The 22,900-nt window shown below is 31.9% G+C and overlaps 1 protein-coding gene across 1 annotated transcript; it reads left to right on the top strand.

Moving 5' to 3' along the window:
* Nucleotides 1–10,849: 10,849 nt before the first annotated feature.
* On the top strand, nt 10,850–19,561 carry LOC129309276 (pyruvate dehydrogenase E1 component subunit beta-1, mitochondrial). Its single transcript, XM_054950780.1, has 16 exons — nt 10,850–11,006; nt 11,202–11,284; nt 11,369–11,422; nt 11,556–11,636; nt 11,714–11,740; nt 11,842–11,904; nt 12,474–12,560; nt 17,133–17,258; nt 17,401–17,534; nt 17,643–17,715; nt 17,835–17,900; nt 18,127–18,165; nt 18,254–18,378; nt 18,469–18,583; nt 18,899–19,003; nt 19,164–19,561. The coding sequence occupies exons 2-15, from the start codon at nt 11,234–11,236 to the stop codon at nt 18,965–18,967; spliced, it is 1,110 nt and encodes a 369-aa protein (XP_054806755.1). The 5' UTR covers nt 10,850–11,006; nt 11,202–11,233; the 3' UTR covers nt 18,968–19,003; nt 19,164–19,561.
* Nucleotides 19,562–22,900: the final 3,339 nt, after the last annotated feature.

The following is a 22,900-nucleotide window of genomic DNA, read 5'->3' as shown; positions in this document are numbered from 1 at the left end:
TTTCATTGAACTTCAACCCAAATAAATCATTGAACTCCAATTTCTTAATTATTGTACCTCATACTTTCAAAATCATTGAACTCCAGCATTTTAAACATCATTAAATCTCTCATAAACAAAGATTCATATTACCTCTCAAATCACAAAGTCATTGAACTCTCAATAAACATAATATGAAAACCCACCAATATTGTTTTCAAAAAATTTCACATCATAAGGCATAAAACTCACAAAATTAATCTAGTAAATTTTCTAACAAATTAAGCCATACTTGCATTTCATTTCAATTTACACATTTCAATTATCAATTATAAATCCATAAACTAATAAACACACAAAAGTACAAGATAGAATTCTCTTGGCTACCTCAAACTTTTCAGAGGTCAAAGGTTTCACCCCTTAATTACTTACTCGCAAAGCGTCCAATAAGCTTAAATGGTGTCAAAGGTAGTTACTCTAAAAGCATTCACTATGAAAAACATCAATATCCATATTTTAGCTATTTTTCACTAACACTTCAATATTTCTTAACACTCAAGATTTATTCTTGACTCATGTAAAAGTATCCATAAAATTTCTTGGCTTCCTTTAACCTTCATTAATAACATTGGGTTCTTAAATGGTCATTAATGGAACCACATTGTTTCCAATCACCATATTTATGAGAATTTTGGATATTTAATGTCCTCCAACTACCAATCATCATAAAATCATAAATACTAAATTTATTTAACTCAATCTACTCCTATTAACTTTATTTAAGTAAATGGGTTCGGACCCATAGCCTCTATGGATTGAAAATCACCATTATCAATCAAACCGTAACTTCTACCATTAAGAAAATGGAAGAAGAGAGAAAGATTTAAGTAAAGAAGCTTACCTTTAGTGTTTATGAGCTTCAAATTACTCCGACAAGTCAGTTTCTTCAAGCCCTAGCTTAGCTCATTCATCTCTCTCTTAATTTCCTTTGTTTTTCTCTTCTCTTTTACTCTAGTTTTGTGACTTAATATACGTAATACGCTGCGGTGCATGTCACAGAGAGCCTCTACCAGGAGTGTTGTCACACATGCATCGCGGCGGCTTATCCACAAGCCGTGGAGTGTGGCACATAATCACTTCTTCAAAAATTCTTTCTCTTCCATTCCTAAGTGACCTGATTCTCTTTCGAACCCACGCTTAGATATGAAATTGAGACCAAACATGCCCATTAGGCCTCTCTAGCCACACACCTCATTAATACACTTAATTAGTCTATTTGAGCTTAATTAATTTAATTTAAAATCAAGGATGTTACATCCCATATCTAAACACTGAGTCAAATGAGATTTGGATATGAACCCAAAATGGCTCATTTTCTTTCAAAAATACTACCATGGTACCCCAAACTCCCAAACCAAATGCCAATAGCTATGAAACCACTTGACCTAATTCAAATAAACTACAAATAACTTATTTAAACATTTAAATCACAACCATAACAGTTCAAATAAAAATTGGCCACCAAAACCCCATTTTCAACATAAATTCCGCAAGGGGTAACAATTCCTCATAAATAATCTACTGGCCAATCTAACATATAAATCAATACAAAACTAATGCTTGCACTAGTATTTCAACCTCTCACAGCCATTACAACACAGACACACCAAACCCAGGCCGAGATACCCATAGTGACAATAGAAATCATGTAAGTACGTTCCAAAATTATATAAATATGTCTAAAATTGGCATATGCATATAATATTCATTACAAACCCAAAATAAGTGAAAGGACTATACAATTGAGAGTTAGTCCCCTCGATGCTTGGTTGCACCTTCCTTTTCCTTGCTCTTATTGAAGCCTTCAGCTATAAAAATGTAACCATGAGGTGAGTTGAGGACTCAGTAACTAAATAGTCTAATCAACTACTCATGTGTGAGAATAGTTTGTGCATATGTGAAGTAGCATAATAATTCATATAATATGTCTCATAAATTCACACATATGGTTATGGAATGATATGCATGGTCAACACACCACCTTATATCCTCCTTATATCTTTCGAATAAATCTATGGGCTGATAATTCAATAGAACTAAGTCCCTGTGATTGGACTAGTCTAAGCTCACCATTAGTAGGAGGTAGCCTCGGCCAAGAGCACCTTTGCCCACTAGAGACCACAAATCCCCTAGTCCACAATTACTAGGGATGACAATGCCCAACCTACCACTTGTAATACTAGGATTTCCAAGCAATATAATACTAAGCATTAGGCCTTCACAATGCTAGTGTATCATATAGATTTTCAAATAATGTCTCGACAACACACTAAGGTAAACTTTCACCCTCTCACAATAATCATGCCAAATACGCTTAAAACATCCAACACATATCCATAAAATGTCATTCAGCATAATTTCTTATTTTCACATAAACCATAAAATTTCACAAGTAATTATACATAAAAATAGAATTTAGCTTTTCAAATACAAAAGCATTAAAATAGGTTTTCATTCTATTTCACATAACTTCACAATCATAATTTCATATTATTACTATGTTAATACCAAACCAAAACATTAAGTTTAAAATTTACACACTGCCATCCAAACACACAAAAAGAGAGATTAGACAATTCAGTTATGTCAACATTTTTGTCACTAAAAGGGTTACCGTGGTCAACTAACGGCTTCACACGCATCCACTAATACCATAATGCTCAATCAAAGGTTAATCTACACAATTAAACACTTAATTGTCAAATCTTCTCACAAATCACCCTATTTATAGTACAACTAGGAGTACTTATTGTGCTCAAAACCTCAATTTAGCCCCAACAATCCTTCCAACACACTGCATTATCCCAACACATAAATAACACCATTATATTACCCATATTACTCTTAATCATCCAATTTCTATATAGGGTTTATCCAAACCCTAACGAACAACTCCAAATCTTTATGAAGTCCATAAATATAGTTTTAGAGGCTTGATTTAACTCTCCAAGACCTTAACTAAGGCAATGGGTTTAGCCATTACCCAAGAAAACATGAAATCATAGCCCAAAAAAACCTAAATTATTAGAAAATTCTCATAAAAGGTGAGGGAGAAGTGAAGGAAGCTTACCCAAAGCTAAATCTTGCTCCAAATACTTCCAAAGTATTCCCAAGGTTAAGCCCTAACACTGATCGATCATCTACTATCGCCACCTTGCGATCTCTCTTTCCTACTTCTCATTTTCCATTTGATTTCGTAATCTGATAAAAGCAGAAATTTGTACATGTACCGCTGTGCATGACACAGAGAAATTTACACTTATTTTGAATCTTTCTCCGTGCCATGGCCCGCTCTTACTTTGATCTAGCCTTCTTTTAAGGCTATCCAAGGATCCATTAGCTGAATTAGTCTTCTTAAGACTCTATTAACTAAAAATCCACTTAATTTGACTAAAATACCCTTATAAACATTGAAAATTCCCAAATTAAAAATTTAGGATGCTATACCTACATTTTAGGCATCACAAGCTAGGAAATTATCACTTATCACAAGTTATGAGACAGAATTTCACAAAATCATACATGTACACCTTTGCTTGTATTAGCATCGAAGCTGCCCACATAATCATATTTACATAAATGGTGGAGATGCACACAAAATAGTACAAGTAAGTCACCAAAGCAAAATACACATGTATGCATCCTAGTTGGGAACCTCACACTTAATATTCAAATATACATTCATTGATAAAGAGTAGCATTACAATTTCAGTAATGCAATTACTTTTCATGCATCTCCTTTCTCAGCCTCTTAATACTCTCAGCACCTAAAGTATGAAGTAACGGAATAAGACATACACCCCATTAATTTGAATAAACTCAGAATGATTAACAAGTAAAATTAAAGACAAAGGATAAAGTAGTAGCATTTTCACAATAACACTAATATAAGTTATATGCAATGCACAAATAAAATGAATATGTTTTATTAATATCCACTAAACCTCTATAACTCTTGACTAAATTTATAGGCTATTTACAAAACCTCTTTAGTTAATCCAAGCTCACCATTAGTAGAAGAAGTAAGGCTAACACCTCTTTACCACCTCTGGACTATAGATTCCCCCTAACTAATCAGCATGGTATCTAATCCTCCCCCTACCAATAACTCACAAAGTGACAAGGAGTTGCCTTCCATGCCTGTTGACTATGGTACACGTGGTATAGGTGTCACATACGCTAGGATTATGGTCAACACAACTTCACAAGGTGAACTCTTAATTCTAACACATATAAATACTCATGCACTCCTAAGTCCCACTAGTAGATCACAATCAATGCTCTGGGCAATCAAAACTTCCTAACCTTACAAAAAGCAAGGCCACAAGCATTTACTTTAGACCAAGGTGTCACTTCTTATGCATACACATATGCAACATAACACATACACTCAAGCATTACTGTCCTACACGTTTCACGGCACCATAAGCATCAGTAACACACGCTCACTTATGCACTATTTGTCACATGCATTACATGGACCACTTTTCACAACTTAGAAATCATAATATAAATAAATTACATAAATAACTTATAAAATTATTTACAACGTAATTAATAGAAGAATTTGTCTAGTTATCTTATACCTTTTTTTACCAAGGGATGTTGTTTGTACTGTAGCACCGTGTAATTTGTAAATTTCCACAAGCAATCACAAATGACTAAATCTACATAATAAGTGCCTTCAGTTATGTCCTAAACTCAATCTAAAATATTAACTCTGGCTAAGTCACATTACTTAGCACTTACACTTATACCATTTATACTTTAAGGGTTTACTTAATTCATTTACCACTATCATACACGCTTAAGTCAATAGAATGACTAAAAAACCCTTTTCACACAATTAACAAGCATTTTTACTCTTTCTAACCTTTTAATTTAGGCCAATTCAAACTAGTCTTAAAACTTTAGCTTTGCACCTAAAAGCCCCTTTTCAATTATTTACCCAAAATTTAACCCCTCAAAATTCCCCCATTCAATTTCTCTATATCTCCAACTAAGAGAAATTAAGATAAAAATGAAGCATAGGGTAGTATAAAGCTTAGCAAGTCACTATTTAGAACTAATTTTCAATCTTTTGAAAACCTATGCCTTAGCAGAGTCCACCTTATTTCTCCTTTCCTTTGTTCTCTTTTCCTCCTTCTCTCCTTTATTTCATGAGCCACCATGTAGGCTTTATCTAAATTGTGTCATGCATCGCAACACATGCATCACATGTTGTGGCATGTGGCACATTAAGTAAAATCTTACTGTTGCTCGCACGCTCTACTTCGAACCGCCGTTCCACCACCCAATCTTATTCACACATCAACCCAATAACATAAACATCAATTCACTATCTAAAATCATTATTAATCTACTAATTACTAATTTATCCTTTATTAGCAATTGGTTTCCTAGATTAAAAGTTTAAAATGTTACATTCATCGTTTTAGGAAACTTGAAAGATCAGCCATACATATCTTGAATCATTAATGCACCATCAACGAAGCAAAGTACTATAGCCATGGAAGAGAAGACTCTCTGCCCTTGCACCTCAAGAATGGAAAGAAATGAAGAACTGATAGGAGTTTTGCTATGCATGAAGAGAGGAGTAGAATGATACAATCTAAAGTATGTTTGAGTGGAAAATGGATGAGAACTAGAGGAGAGAGATGAAGAAAGACAAAGATGGTGGAGCGAGCAATTGCAACTCCTACCTAGAGTTGTGTTGATCATGAAAAAGGAATTGCAAATTTGGTGATTAGGCTTTACAAAAATCTCAATGAAGTCATGCGTGAATAGAAGATGGAGGAGTAGTGGATTGGAAGTGAATGAATCTCATTGGGAATGAGATCCGATGTGTAGTACTTCTGATTCTCTGTTTTATTTTGGAATTGGACAGGAGAAGACGCTGCTAAATTCTTGAAAGAGAATCAACTAAATCTAATCATGAGAATTCAAAATGGCAAGTAGAAGGCATGTGATTGAAAAGGAAAGAAAATGAAGTGGCGGTGAATAATTTGTAGAAGAAATGGGTTGAAAAATGAAAGAATGATTTCAATAAAATAAACTAATAGTATTTTAGAAAGGGGAGTGTGTGATTATTGAAAAAAGAAAAGAAGATAAAATCAAGATGATTGTACAAGTGAATGTTTAATATTTTGGAGGAAGAAATTTATTTTCAGATCTGGAAGTTATGGGAAAATGGTGAAAAACAAATGGAGGAGAAAATAATAAAAATTAACTAAGAAAAGAAAATAGGAGAAAGAAAATTTCCCAATTTATTCCTCTTGTTTCTTCTCTTTTCCAAGTAGCCACCTACACCATGGAATGAAAGAATTCAATGGAAAAATGTATTTTTAGGAATTAAAAATAATATTCAGTAAAATCCTACAGTATTTGCAATGAATCCTAGTGATTTCCTAAAAACATTCATTTGCCTTCTAATCACAAATATGGCCAATTTATTCCCAAATATACTAAAATAAGTGCTAAAAAGCTACGGATATGGAGGTAAAAATGTATAAAATATATGAATAATTATTGATATATGGTAAGTCTTGTTTTGCTAACTGTTAAATACGGAGGGAAAACACTTAATTGATATGTTGCAAGCGTGACAAATATGATATAGCCTCAAGTGTTTCAAAATCTTCATTTGGTATTAAATTGAGGTGAAACCAGAGCCATTAATTGAAATATTTAATTGTCTGTATGTGGATCCTTGGATCACTTTAATAAGAGGTTTAACCAAAAATTTAGGTACTTCAAAAAGTTAGATTTTAATTGACATCATTTTGCACTATTACAACCTATTGGTAATAATGAAAGTACTTATTGGTCATGATGAGTTGTCTTTATATCACAAGCCACAATAGATTGCAAGTTTGGCAATGATGCATTGCTCTGTTTTAGCAAAATGACTCTTTTACTCTCTCTTTGACTTGTTTTTAATGCTCACACTATTTTTCATGTTTTCATGATCTTGCTTACTTTAATTTGAAATGTTTCCAAGGATATTGACCTATAGTTTTCAAATTTGAAATTATTCTAGCATCTCATTTACTCAAAAGTAATTGTAAAAATGCAAGTAGCTATACTTGATTCTATCTTTCTTTACTTAGTTTCTTATTTAATTAAGAGGTTTTAATGCTTAGGTAATTAAGAAGTTTTAATGTTTAGTTATTGTCGATATTCCAATTCCATATTTGTATTTTTTTCCATTCAAAATTTTTTGAACTGTTACGTTAACTAGTACATTAATTTGGAATTTTTAATTGTAAAAATGGCTAATGTCTTTTAGTAAACACAATATATGGATAGATAGAAATAAGGGACGGAGGATTTCAAATTCAATTATTTCTTAAAAATAATATTAAAAAAAGGAGGTAGGAGCGTGGTTGTTGGGCTACGGTTAGACGTTGACTGTTAGCCTGCCATGAAACTTCTAACTAACTCTCTTATGTCATTTCATTTCATTTATGTGCTAATAAAAAACACTCCCTTATTGATCTCCGCCCTCTCAACCCAAAAAAATAAAATAAAATAAAATAAAAAAAATGAAACGAAACAAAACAAAAACAAAAGCAAAATTACAAAATAAAACAAGAGGAAGAAAAGGACTCCCACATTTTTTTAGGCTACCTTCTCTTCTTTGAGTAGCCCTCTCACTGCCATTTCTTTGCATCATGCTAGATTTAAAAATTTTTTATTTTTATTTTACATTTATTAAAATAAAATTTTACAAAAATTATAGTTTTTTAATAAATTTACTGGATCATCAATCTTAATAGTTTAAACTTAATGTAAATGTCCAAATTTAATATTAAACCTATATTGTTTAGAGCATATTTGGATAACTAATTTATAAAAATCATAAATATTTTAATATTAAATTAGAACGGAAAGATTAAATCTATAATGTCTAGATTAGTGATGAATTAGAATTATTAAATTTTTTTAATTTTATAAATTTTTATTTTAATAAATATAAAATAAAAATAAAAAATTTTAATTCCAAACTATTCAAATTTATTTTAAATAATTTTATTCTTGTCGTGATGGTGGTCGGAAGCCAGGTCTCTTTTTTTTTTTAACTTATTTTTTTTTTCTATGTATGCTATAATCTATTTTCATATATTGTTGTATTGCTAAACTTTATGCAGAATTATTTTTATGGAATGTGATAAAACTAAACTAATACGGATAATGTAAATTTTTGGTCCTCTCATGTTTTATCATAAATTAGTTCATTTATTTGACCACTCACTCACTAACTTACCAATCACAGTTACAATTAAACTTAAAAAGATCATTATGTACTCTGTAATTCATTAACTAACATTTTTTTTTAATTTCATATCTGCTATTTTGGGAAACTTGAGATGTTATCATTTTCTGCTCAAACTAATCTAATATGGATGCTTTGAGGAATATATTTATTTAATAGAATTATATTTATTTAATACAATTACATATTTCCAGACTTGTACTCACTATTTTAAAATAAATTGATTTAACTTTCTTAATTAGTTTAACAAACACCTCTGAATTTATTAATTAGCATCTTGGAAAATTGTTAAAATAGAGTAGAAGAAAAAGCAGTGATGCTGCCGATAGACTCGTTATTCACGCTCTCCATGGATGAGTTAATAATTAGAATCTTGGAAAATTGCTAAAATAAAATAGAAGAAAAAGCATTGATGCTGCGGATAGACTTATAATTCACGCTCTCCATTGATAGAGTTAATTTATTCTCTTTTATAAAATCATGATTGCCAAATTTTATCGAACTGTGCCTGGACAAGCCACGCAGTTATTTCAAATAACTGGGAAATGTTTTAATGAAAAACAAACGGCTAAGACATACATTCAATTTTTTTTAATTTTATATAAAATTTCAATTTAATTCCTTAATTTTATAAAATATTTTTTAATACTTTAATCCTAACATTATTAATTTAAAATAATAGTTATGTTTTGCTAGTTATTGTCATTTTAAAAAATTAAACTTAATATGCCAATGTTTAAAATTTTTTTTTCAATATTAAATGTTTCATGTAAAAAAAATTTGCTAATAAAATTAACATTGTTATGATTAAATGATTAAAAACACATTTTATAAAATTAAGAGAGCAAAATAAAATTTCATATAAAATTAAAAGATTAAAAGTTCACTGCTGTTAAAGTAAATAATATTTTATAAAGCTCCTATATTGTCCTATGACGTAATTTAATTTTTTTAAAAATATAATTTTAAATTTTTATACTTTACTCAAATCTTATTATAAGTTTTTCTGCTTTTTTTTGGTATTTTAAATTTCTATATTTTTATTTTTTTTGATATTATAGATTTTTTTATAGGGATCAATAGTAAAATGTGAGTAAAACAAAGAGATCTAAGGTTATGCTTTTCTTTATTTTTTTTTTGGAGTTTAAAAATACTATAGCCTGCATTTTAATAATAATAATAATAATAATAATAATAATAGCTGCTTTGAAAGCGATAGGCCGATAGCTGATACTAATAGGATTATATATATATATATATATATATATATATAAAATGGGTATTTCGTCTCTATGGGGGAAATCAAATTGTCCGTTACTGTGATTTTTTATTTTTCTAATGGGATAAAAGTATAAAAAAATGATAATATGAATTATTATATACTTATATTTTCAGAGGGAACTGCACATTTTTCCTCATCAAAATTGAAAATTTGAAGCAAGTTACATCAATAATTTATGACTTATAAATAATTTAATTTTTCCAATTAATTTATATTTATCTGTCGAATTTATATTATATTAAAATATAAATCACATATTTTAATAAACTGCATAAAAAATAAAGGAAGATGAGTTTTTTTTGAAAAAAAATTAATTTTTTTTAATCCTTCAATTTTTAACTCATATATAATTCAGTTTTTTAATTATGACTTGTGACAATTTAATTCCTTAACTTTTGACTTATATGTGATTTAGTTCTTCACTTTTTGCTTTTTTTTAATATAAGTAAAATCACATATTTCAATAAATATTTATTATATATTTTTTAAATCACCTCTCATAATTTACATTAATGAGAAATAATTAATGTATTCTTATATTGATTAACATAGGGCATTTTAATCTAATTTTTTTATTTTCAAACATAATTAATATGGTTAACTAATTTTTTTAAACTGTGTGATATAATTTTTTCTCTTATATATAGAAATGGAGGGAGTATCTTTTTTCACATTAGCTTAAATCCCATATTAAAAAGCAAGAGAAAAATATTTAGAGCATGATATGAGCATTTCTTTTATTTTTTATTTGATAATGATAATTTTAAAAAAAAATTAAAAAATAAGGACTTATTTATAAATAAATTAACAATTAAAAAATTAAGTCACAGTAAGTTATAATTAAGTAACTGAATTATAAATGAGTTAAAAGTTAAATAATTAAAAGGATTAATTTTCTCAAATTTATTTGAAAGAAAGGGGAGTTTTGATTGTAAGCCGAAGGTGAATTCTGTGATGATTCTAAATCCTCTTATTTGTGAGGTTGCAATTATGGGATTTCATTGACGTGTTAAGAAGACAATTATATAGGTACGTATTTTAATAATTTCTTTACAATCATTTGAACTGTTGAATCAAGGAATGAGATAAAAAAAATAAAATAAGTAAAATTGTGATTTGGTTTCTCAACGGATCTTTACCTCTTTGGTATCGTTGATTTTTATTGCGACTACTGATTTTGAAAATTCTTCGCACCAAACGCAGCCTCCATTCCAATTGTCAGGCCGAAAATACATAAAAATAAAAATGAAAAAACAAGGCTAGAAGACAGGATGATTGAAATGACAATATTTATTTAGCCAGAATAAACAATGAGCAGCAGACTCAACTGAGTTGAGGGTTTCCCATCTTCTGGTTTGATCAGCGCGGACTGGATCCCGCCGGTAAACCGACACTCGTGTATCGATAGAGGTCTGTTAATTTTTGTCCGAGATCTTGCTTTCCCTTTATCCTTGCCTTTTGAATTCCTCTTTTCCCCTTCGTGCACTGAATTGATGAATTGATTTCTTCTTCTTGTTTTTTTTTCTTTTGGAATCTAGTCATCCGTTATAGTTTCATGTCCATTGATGCTTGTCCTTTAATCCTCTTGTCCATATTTCGTTTTAGGATTGAAAGATTAAACCGAACAGAACTATAGGATGTGGGGTGTTCTTAGGCAGAAAGTTAGTGCTGGAGGGCTTCCTGGGACGGTAACGCTATTCCCTATTCATCTTTTGGTTATTCATAATCTTCCTTTTTTAAAAAGAAATTATAATACTGGGAGTATCCTGCAGTGTATTCGCCCTGCTGTTGCCGCATTCAGGAATTACTCTTCGTCAGCTAAACAGGTAATGCCCTGTGATCTACTGTCTTCTATTTGCGTGCTTATTCCTGGGCAATTTTCTTTAGATACATATATCGCGAGATGAATACCATCTTTTTTCTACCTCATGTTAAGCTTTAAAGGGATTAATTATGTAGATGACGGTCAGAGAGGCCCTGAACTCGGCGCTTGATGAGGAAATGTCAGCTGATCATCGAGTCTTCTTGATGGGTGAAGAGGTAATGAAAGTGACCCACTCATTTTCTCCGTTTGTCTTTACCCCATTCATATGCTGACTTTCGATATACATGTGCAGGTTGGAGAATATCAGGGTGCATACAAGGTTATAAATGGCCTTACTGCTTTTGATGATATTCCTATGGAGCCTGTTGATTTATGAACCAAGTTGATACATAGTCATATTTATCCACTTTTCCTTTATAGATATCCAAGGGGCTTCTGGAGAAGTATGGTCCAGAGAGGGTTCTTGATACTCCAATTACTGAGGTTTTTTCTGTTACTCGACTGGCTCTTGCTAGTTCCTCCCTCATTTATTATTCTGCAGCCACTATTGCGAGTTCTTAATTACATTCTCTCCCATCGCATTTATTCATTCAAAATTTATGGTTTCAATGCATTGGGTTTTATCCTCACAAACTCCCAGCAATTAAGAGAAATTCTTTAATGCTCATGGTCCTGTTCTTTCTCCACTTTTAGATAATCTAATTTATCAGATAACAAGAATCCTGAATTTTCTGATATTGGTTAAAAACTTGTACCAACAAAATGCTTTAGTTTTAGTCTTTCAGATAGTAAGGGTTTTAGTTTTAGTTTCCTAATGAATTGTTTTGAATACATTGACTTTTCATGGCTCTAAATCTAAATCTAAATCTTAAAGATCCCATCTTTCTGGATAATTTCATTATGGTGATGAATTTCCCATCTTGAAAGTTACAAGAATGCAAATTCCCTAGAACCAAAGTAAACAGAGTGTTTCTAGGGAAAGAATGTAATTTTATTTGGCTGGTAGTAATTGTTGTTTTACATTTTATTTGTCAATTGTCAATAAAATGCAGGCTGGGTTTACTGGGATTGGAGTGGGTGCTGCTTACTATGGCCTAAGGCCTGTTGTGGAGTTCATGACATTTAACTTCTCCATGCAGGTTAGAGTTTCTCTAGCTTGATTGTATCGTTTTCATAATAAATCAAGTGTGTCCTTGGATTGGTCACATCACCTCTTGAGTTTTGACTGTAAAGTTTGTCAAAATTTTTCTAATATAGAATATTCAATCTTACCAGTTCTGCAAAGTAAGACCATTACTGTTCCAAAGAATGCTATGATTGATGCTGTGGGGACGAATAATGCACTTCCCCTTTATCTTTAAAGATGTAGAGATGCAGATTTTGTTATTAAGCATTTAACATGACATCTTTCATAAACTTTGGTCAAAGAATAGTGATAGATTGTTTATTTAATTTTACCAGCGCAAATCATTTCATTGTTGATGATGGTGACCAATGTAGCATGAGTTGCCTCAGTTCTCATTGAGTAATAGATATCTATATGAGTTGGTTCTCTCACATCAATAGCAAAATTTGGAGGGTCCCTTACCTTGCTTGGGTGATAATCAAATGACTCTATGAACAAAATGCATTTTCTTTGGGCATGTTGCTGGTTGTTAATAGATGCCTACAAAGTTTGGCAGTATTTTGGTGGAATTTATTTGCTTAGTTCCTATTACTTATGCGTTCTCCTAGGGAAATTAACATCAAATCATTTTTGAAGGTTGTATAATCTCTTGTTGCTACCTGCTAACAAGTGTGTCCACTTAATGTTGGACATGCTTTCCTCAGTTCAATCTTGACTCTCTACTATTGCACTCTGTTCTCTCTCCTCTTGATTCCATTGGGTTTGCCAAGGGGGTTTGAAACATTTATGCTTTGTTTTCATTTTAATTGGGAGAGAGGGAGAGATAAGGCTACATGCCTTGGGGAGTTATTTTGTTGTTAGTTTTTTTTTTTTACAAAGAAAATATTGGATTAGAAAAAGAAGAAAGTGCAATATGTTGATGGTAAGAAATCCTCAAACCAGAAAGTACCAAGGGGTGAGAGGATGGGGTGGGGAGAGGTAACAAAAGCTCTTGAAAGGTTATTAGTGTAGAAGAGCTATTTGATCTCTTTGCATATAAAAGCTGATGACATCCTTTAAAAGAAAAACATGGCTTGGGCACTAAAGAGAAGCCATATACCCAACTATATCCCGCAATCTCATAATATAGTTAAAAGCAAATAAATGCCCTTGAAGATTCTGTTGTGAAAGAAGTTAGATGGAAGAAATAGAAGAGAGAGAATGATAGAAGAGAAGGAAAGAATAGACAGATAGAGATGTGGGAGAGATGAGAGAAAGAGTGGAGAAGAACCAAACAGAACTCAAATTCTCATTATTCCAAAGAGCTTGATACATAAGGACCCTCACATGCCTTTCATAGATATGAGGTGGCTATAACTAAACTTACTACTTAATTATTGACAATTATCATATTAAACTTAGCATTAGCATTCTCTTCATCTAGACTAACCATTGTGTCTCATGAACTGTACACTATCCAATGTTCTTGTTTCCTTGTTATCAAATCCCTTAAATTGAATTTGGAGAAACTAATGCAAAATACTAGGAAACACCCAATTCTGTTCGAGGATAGCAAAGAGCTTATTCTAAAAGTAAAACTTTGCTGGACAGTTGAGAAATAAGTTGGTGAGGTTTTTGGCTCAAATATGCGTGCTATGCAGGTTCAAGAGAGATAAATGGGCCCTTGAACCCTAACTATTTTTTTTATACCATCACTTCATCAGGTTCTTGCAACTAGTATGATTTGCATGAGTGAATCATAAGTTAATCCAGAAGCTATTGCTAATTATGTTTTCCCTTGGAAATTAATTTCTTAGGCCTGTGGTTTGTTTAAGGGTTAGTGATGATTGTCACATTGGATTTTTTGGGGGGACAAGAAGCTAGCATTCAAAAATAGGAAATGTTTTGCAAATCCTTGTAATCTTTTATTTCAGCATAATGCATCTTTTGAATACTTTTCTTTAATCAGCGGGTTTATGCAGTTAGTGGAGCCTTAAGGTCACAGATTGATTTTTTTTTTGGGAACACAGATAGAAGACTTTATAAAAATTGTAAGGTGATTTCTAGGGATGGTGTAACAACACAACATAGGGTCTTTGTCCTTGATGTGTGTATTAAGAGTAAAAATTAAAAGCATCAACAAGTGGTGAACCCGAGGACTAGATGGTGGTAGTTAAAAGGTGAGAAGCGGGAAATTTTCAAGTAGAACTTTTTGGCCGAAGGAATTTGGGAGTCTCAAAGAAGTGCCAGCATCTTGTGGGATAATATAGTTAAGAAGGTAAAGAAGATTGCTGAAGAAGATTTGAGAAAATCAAAAAGTTTTGGTTTGAGAGATAAGGAGTTTTGGTAATGGAATGAGACTATATAGGAAAAAGTCAAACATGAGAAGGAGTGTTTTAAAGCCATGCAATAATGCTGAAAACTGAGAAAGGTATCGTACGGCTAAGAAGGAGATTAAGAAAGCTGTGAATGAAGTTGTTCTAAAGCATTTGAAAAGTTTTACAAGGGTTTTAGGACAAGTGATGAAAAATGGAAAATTTGTAAGATTGCTAAGAGTAGAAAAAGAAAATCAAGAGATTTGGAATAGCTAAGGTACATAAAAGAAGAAGAAGGAAGATTTTTTTTTTCTTACAAATGGTGTTATTAAAGACAGATCAGAGACCAACTTTTATGAACTTTTTAATGATAGAGGGGCCTCTTTTAGTAACTTGGAGAATTTAGTAATTTGTGAAAGATAACAAAATTTGTGATTCTGTCAAAGAATACGCAATAGTGAGGTAAATTAAGCTCTTAAAAAAATGACAAATGATAAAGTCAATGGACCTGATTGTATTCCTATTGAAGCGTAAAATGTTTAGATGAAGGAGGGTGTGGTGGCTAACTAAGGTATTTAATGAGATGTCAAGTTTAAGAAAATGCTTGATGAATGGAGAAGAAGCATCTTGGTTCTTATTTACAAAAATAAAGGGGATATTCAAAATTGTAGAAACTACAAAGGGTTAAGAATTATTAATTGTACAATGAAATTGTGAGAAAGAGTGATATTGCAAACTAGTATTTCTAAGAATCAATTTGGCTTCATGCCGGGTAAGGCGGTTATAAAAGGGTTTTCTCTACTAAGGGAATTAATGGAAAAGTATTAAAAAAAATTTAAAAATTTACATATAATTTTCATTGATTTGGAAAAAACTTATGATCGTATTTCGAGAGAAGTGCTTTGGAAAGCCTTAGAAAAGAAGGAGTCTAGGTTGCGGGCATATTAGAGCTATACACGATGTGTATAAGGGGTCAACAATTAGTATTAGAACGCGTGAAACAAAAGACTTTCCTATAAGGATTGGATTACATTAAGGATTATCTTAGAGTCCTTAGTTGTTTGACTTAGTTTTAGATATTTTAACTGAGCATGTTCAAGAGGAAATTTTCAAATGCATGCATTTTTACGGGTGATATAGTTTTTATTATGGAGACGAGAAGGGATTAGGTGCAAACTGGAGTTGTGGAGGAAGACCTTGGAGTCAGAGTTTTTGCTTAAGAAGGAGTAAGATGGAATAGGAGATATGAGAATGTTAAGATGGATGTGTGGGTATGCATGAAAAGATGGAACTCGAAATGAGCATATATGAGAAAAAGTATGTGTGGCATCTATTGAGGAAAAATGATAGAAAATCATTTAAGATGATTTGAACATGTTCAGAGAGGACTGCGGGAGGTGCCGATGAGAAGAGTGGAATGGATAATTTTGAACCTTGTAAAGAGAGGTAGAGGAAGACTAAAGAAAACACTTATGAGAGTTGAACAAAGCCTTTTAGTGGACAATATTCCTTAAAACTTGGTGGATGATAAAGTATAATAGCATCGTGTAATTCATATCCAATCCCATTTAGTAGGATAAGACTTGTTGTAAGGGGCTTATGTAGTCTTCAAATTTTCTTTTCTTTTCTTTTTTTGGCATGGAGTACCTAGTATTTTAGATCTTCCCCATGTCAAGCTGAGGGACTTTTAACAGGCATAGACTAATCCAAATCGAGCTAGAACCCTTGCAAGCGGAAGCTCTACCACCAATATGGTTGTATTTTTAGAGCTTGAATTTGAGGCTTCTAGGAAAGCTAGTATAACCCCCTTGCCAGTGAACCATGTGTCTGGTGATTAAAACAAAGTGAAAAAAGAAAAAGAAAAATCCTCTTTGTGAGGTAAGATCCCTTACCAGTTCAAGGGATCTTGCATATAGAAATGTAAATGAATTAGATTCATGCCTCTTCGTGACACTGATTTCTTTAAGGGTAAGCAAGTTCGCTACTGTGATTTTCCATGCGTATTGTGAGTCCTACTTTCATTTCCTTGTTGTATCTTCTACCTAGTAAGTTTTCCTTCTTGACAGGCCCATTTGGATTTTGAAAACTCCTCTGAAAGTCAATTCTCTTATCTGCACACTAGTTCTCAACGGACATAACGTGGATGATATTGGGGGTCCATGGACCTGTTCCAACATTTTCTTTTGAGTTTTTTACTATGGACATGAATAACCTTGAAACTAGATTTCGTTTATTTCTACATTGCCAAGATGCAACTTCCTTGTGTAATAAGTTGTGTGGGCTCTTTGCAGGCGATAGATCACATCATCAATTCTGCTGCAAAATCAAATTACATGTCTGCTGGGCAAATATCTGTACCTATTGTCTTTAGAGGACCCAATGGTGCTGCTGCAGGAGTTGGTGCCCAGCACTCTCAAGTATGGTTCTTTGGGCTTTTTCTTTATATAAATGCCTTCAGTAGCCAGTGGCTTCCCCCCTTGCAATCTCATTGCAAATTCTTTGGGTTATGGTGTTTTGTTATCTCATTCAACTTTTACTTTTTTTTTTTTTTATGTGCAGTGCTATGCAGCTTGGTATGCCTCGTGTCCTGGATTGAAGGTCTTGTCACCATATTCATCTGAAGATGCTCGTGGTTTGCTGAAAGCTGCCATAAGGGATCCTGATCCTGTTGTCTTCCTTGAAAATGAGTTGTTGTAAGTTATCAAATGCTTGGATGGATCCCATGAATGTGAATTCTTGAAATTTTTAGCATTGCTTCATGTTTTAAAAATGTTTAATTGGACATGAGTTTCATTCTGTAGATATGGTGAGTCATTCCCTGTTTCAGATGAAGTTATCGATTCAAGTTTTTGTCTTCCCATTGGGAAAGCCAAGGTAAATGATTTATAACTTGATACACGAGTCATGCCTTAGAAAGCCTTTGTAGGGGTCACCTTTATTTAACAGTGTTGTTGTGCGCTTCCCATTTGCTTACTGCATTTTGCCCTTAACAGATTGAGAGAGAAGGAAAAGATGTGACTATAACAGCTTTTTCAAAAATGGTTGGATATGCTCTCAAGGTTGGTTTTTACCTTTGATCCTTAGGTATTGAATTGATGTATTGTCTGCTATGGTTTTGTATTCATATATGAGAGTTATGGAAATACGATATAGATTTATTTTGCATCTGAATGATAGAGGGGGGAAATGTTATGCGTCCATATAACATGGTTTTCGTATCAAAGAAAAATCGGACCTTGCCATTCCAAAGAATGGGACATCTAAACCCATTCTTTTACTGTTTAGGCTGCTGAGATGTTGTTGAACGAAGGGATCAGTGCTGAGGTAAACCTTGCCATAATTCTGAGAAAATTTGGGTTTTCAATTCCTTTTTCTTTTCTTTGGATAACGTTATGATTTATCAACAACATAGGTCATAAATTTGCGTTCAATCCGACCTCTCGATAGATCCACAATTAATGCTTCTGTCAGGAAAACCAACAGGCTCGTAACAGTTGAAGAAGGATTTCCTCAGCATGGTGTTGGTGCTGAAATCTGGTTTGCCCCTTTGCATTGACAGTTTTAGTTATTGCTAATTAAATGTTCATTTTGTAATTTTATGCATGTATTTTTCCTATTATTCTGCAGCACCTCTGTTATTGAGGAGAGCTTTGGTTATCTTGATGCACCAGTTGAGAGAGTTGCTGGGGCTGATGTTCCCATGCCTTACGCAGCCAATTTGGAGAGAATGGCTGTCCCTCAGGTAATGCTGTTTAAATATTTCGTTCAAGTTGGAATGCCGTACCTGATTATTTATGTATATTCTCTGCCAGCAAATTGATCCTAGAAAGTGCTTCTTTTAGAAGTAAGTCTAGTAGCTGGCAGTGGTGCGAGTGAGTGTTAGTTGTTGTGTAATTTAAAAAAAAACAAAAAACAAAAAAATAAAGGAAAAGAAATAGTTTAGTAGCCCTGAGAATGAGCTCTGATATCTAATGAGAAATATAAATTGTTGATTGGTTGCAAGTGTTGATTGACAGTAGTGGATTTGTCTTTGGTGCTTACTGTTATGGGTTTACAGGTTGAGGATATTGTTCGAGCGGCTAAGAGAGTTTGCTACAGATCTGTGCCAATGGCTGCCACTGCTTGATTTTATTGTTCCAGTTCTGAAATTCTTGAAATCCTGGTTAGTTCTCTGATCACCTTGGATGTTACTAAAATTTATGCCCCTTTCTCACAATAAGACAAAAAAGGAAAGATGTGGAGGATGCTGGTTTTGCTTATCAAATATACACAGGCTTTAGTTTAAAGTATTCTGATGCATCCATAAACTGCTAAATTTTCAGGAATTACAACGTACACACTGTTTTGCCATCTCCTCATCTGAGAGGAGAACGTTAATAACTTGGACACATTGACACAAGGAGAGTTTTTTTTTTTGGGTAGCTTTGCTGATTTGTCCTTGTCAATAATTTAGAAGCAAACTTTTTGAATGCCGGAGCTTCTCTTTCTTTCCATGGGGCACACTTCCTGGGAAGATCTCCTGCCCTGTTGACCTCGGTCACTTGTTTATTGTATTGTAGTTCAGTTGGTGAACTAGAGAATTTTCATTTTTCATTTGATGTGGGTTTTATACCCAGTTGCGCGAGAAAAGAAATGAAGAAGCGCTCACTTGCCACATTTCCGAAACATTGGAAATGGTGAATGAAATGTAGTTGAGTAAAAATGTGTGATTTTTGATTCAGTCATTAAAATGTTATTTCCGTTCAATTTAGTCCTGAAATATAAGAATTTTCCCTTTTCGGATAAGATTTGAGTATTTAGTTTTATATACTTAATGTATTTTTATTCAATCAAATCAAAATAAATGAATTTCAATGTGTTAATAAAATTAATGATGAGTTTGTTATAAAATTAATAATTTATGAAGAATTCATCTCTTCGTTTAATTGAAAATAAGTGCTTTTTTCTCTTTACAATTTTTTTCCCCCGCAATCTATGGATAATTAGAGCGAAGTTTGTTGCTCTCTATTTTCTTAAATTTGCTGATTCAATTTAAAATCAAACTCCTATTGTTGTCTAAAAAGAAGCAGTGACAATATGTGTTCAACATTTTTCAATATATACCAACAAATGGTATGGACTTAATTTATAATTTATAAGGTTGTGGGTTTAAATTGTATTGTTGACATGAGAATTTTATTGGTGAATAATCTACAAGTATTTTTATAAGTAATTTTTGAGTTTGAAGGCATGTAATATCCTAGATTTCAATATGAAGTAATAAATTAGTTTGAGGCAATTTCAAGACATAGAAAGGGAATTTTGGGGTATAAGAAATTTTTGAGTATTAGAAAAATTCTTTAAATAAAAATAATATGAAATTGAGGCATAATGGAATTTTAAGGCATAAGAAATTATTGAGTATTAAATAAAATACTAATTTTTTTATTTAAAAATGTAAGATATTTTTAATCAAATTTACTCTCAATAAAATAATTATTTGTTTTTAAATTAACCTTATTTTTTTATATTTATTAGTATTTAATAAAATATTTCATTCTAAAATAAATATAAAATAATTTACTCAATAGGATATTTTTTAAAATAATAATAATTATATCTTAAAATTAAAAATATTTTATATTTTTAAATAAAAAGAGTATGTTTTAAAAGAATTTTTTTTTAAATATTGAATGAGTTGTATAATAATAAAGAAAAAGGCCCAGACTCATCCCATTAATACGCTGCACGCACCAATTGCACAATTCCTTATTAGCGGCCCTATGTGTGAACACGAGAGACTAGAGCGAGACAGGAGCGAGCGTCGCAAGCGAGGGTGAGTGATCCTAGAGTTTAGGTACTATAAGCAGATGTTTCAGCTGTGATTTGTGATCTTTTAAGACCACCCAAGTATTCTTTTATTCTTCCTGTTTATTCTCTTAATATTTAGATTCTTAATGGTAGAAAAATTTAGAGTTTACATATTTGGAATTTTTGAATTTTTTTGCTAATAGAGAATTATTTTAAAATATTTGTAGATCTATCTTGGATTTTTCAGAAGATTTAGGGCTTACTTGAAATTTTTTTTATTTATTGTTATGAGAATTGATGTTTTGTAGAATGTATTGTGAGAATAATAAAAACATGTTTTTTTGCATTTTTTTATTTTTCAGAACATCTAAAAGATGTTTTTGTTTTTTAATTCTCTAGAACAATATTTAAATTTTTTTTGTTTTTTCAAAATACTTTTTAAAAACAAATTACCAAATAGATTTTTTTTAAATTTTTTTTCTGAAGAATAGAAAACTCTTTTTAAAATAGGCTGCCAAACAATCCTTTAATCTCTATATATAAATTTCTTATGATATTTGAGGACTCTTAGAGTAAGATTTGAGCCTTCGAGTAAAGATTTGAGACTAGTAGAGATTTTAAATTAATACTTTTGTGCTATAGGAAAAAAGGTTTATTAAAATTATAATTATAGATAAACTAGTTTATACAAATGGATATGGATTTAAAAGATAATTTTGGGGTTCTCTAATATAACTTTAAATCCTAAAATAACGTTACAGTAACCGTACAGAAGCTTTAGGATGGCCTTTTAGCAATTTTAAATTATATATTAATATTTTCATGCATGTATAATTTATATAGTCTATTACTGATAGCTTTTATTGATTGAATTTGTTATGTGGCTGCTTGTTAGTTCAAGGAGAAGGGGTAACTCAAAATTTTTCCATGTGTGTGCAAACTATATTTAGTATGGTGATCTATATAAGTTTTACTCATGTATAATTTTATCTAATTGAGTATGATACCTTTATATAGTCTATAGGCGCGCGCACGTGAGAGAGAGAGATATATATATATATATACATATATATAAATTGTTGAGACATTATAAAGAATGTGATTATTGAATTTAATGAATTACTTTAATCCTGCCTAGTGTGATTGTGACTTATAGCCGAGATTCAATGAGGTACTATGTTTCTTTTAAAGCCTGCACATAAGCTGTGTTCATTGCATATGCATGATATGCATTGGTGATGAGGAGATGATGCTATTGATATTGATATATATGATTCAATGATCATATAGTTTGCCTTCACTTTGCGCACAATGATTGGCTTTATGCAGGGTCCTATTCCTTAATACTTTACTTTGGATAGGTTTACAAAAGGGGAATGTGGGATAGTCAGACCTTCTTCTACTTTTTCTTGTTTTTTTTAAGAAGGGGAGCCATAGTCTGGAGATTAGGCTTTGTACCTTTAGCCAGGTATATCTTGAACTTCGAAGATGCTCTGATCAATCCAACATGTGGGTCAAATTGTCGATAATGGAATTGCATGTATGCATATAATATGTTATCTTTTGTAGTTGTTAGTTGTACATGTATAGTAAAATCTTGAGTTATTATGGCATTAGTGCTTACCCATCTCTTTAACATTTTAGGTAAGCCTAACGAAGTAAAGAGAAAGCATTTAGAAACTTGAGGCTTAGTTTGATTAAGCCTTAAGACTCATTCTAGTTTGCAAAATAATTATTTATTAGTTTAGGGCTCATTTCTTTTTTTTTTAATAAATAAGGTGGGTAGCAAAACTACTTATGGAATCCTATTACAAGCCTTATTAGGCCAATCTAAAGCAATAATCTTATTTAGCTCCTTAGATAGATAGACAAGTAGATATATCTTAGGCATAGCGGTAAGTCCTTGCTTCGCTAGATAGTCAGCTACCACGTTATTCTCACAAACTTATATGTTACATCATAACCTCCCATTCTCTTCCCAGAAGGCTATGGATCTCTTTGACAACTTATATGTGTGGAAGGTCCAAGGCATCTATAGAGTCCATGTCGAGCACAATGGTCCTCAAACCAGCATCCCAAAACATTTTAAGACCGACCAAGCAAGCTCATAATTTAAAGGTCAAACAATCCACACTCTCTAGATGCATAGTAAAGCCTTGCATGAACTTGCCTTGTGCATTGTGAAGAAATCCCCCACAAGATGATACATTTGTCATTATTGAAAAAGGACTATCGACATATAATTTTACCTCCAACTGGAATGTCCAAC

This window comes from Prosopis cineraria, unplaced genomic scaffold (genome assembly GCF_029017545.1).
Source record: "Prosopis cineraria cultivar Desert tree isolate PC_DT_omini unplaced genomic scaffold, ASM2901754v1 PC4, whole genome shotgun sequence".
NCBI lineage: Eukaryota > Viridiplantae > Streptophyta > Magnoliopsida > Fabales > Fabaceae > Prosopis > Prosopis cineraria.
Note: the sequence above shows the minus strand (reverse complement) of the source record. Positions and strands in the feature narration are given on the sequence as shown.

Bases quoted from the DNA above. Each gene is read 5' to 3' on its own strand.
- LOC129309276 (XM_054950780.1), top strand. From the start codon at position 11,234: ATGTGGGGTGTTCTTAGGCAGAAAGTTAGTGCTGGAGGGCTTCCTGGG. The intron at 12,561-17,132 runs GTTAGAGTTTCT...GGCTCTTTGCAG, and splicing joins CATTTAACTTCTCCATGCAG to GCGATAGATCACATCATCAA. The intron at 18,166-18,253 runs GTAAACCTTGCC...TCAACAACATAG, and splicing joins ACGAAGGGATCAGTGCTGAG to GTCATAAATTTGCGTTCAAT.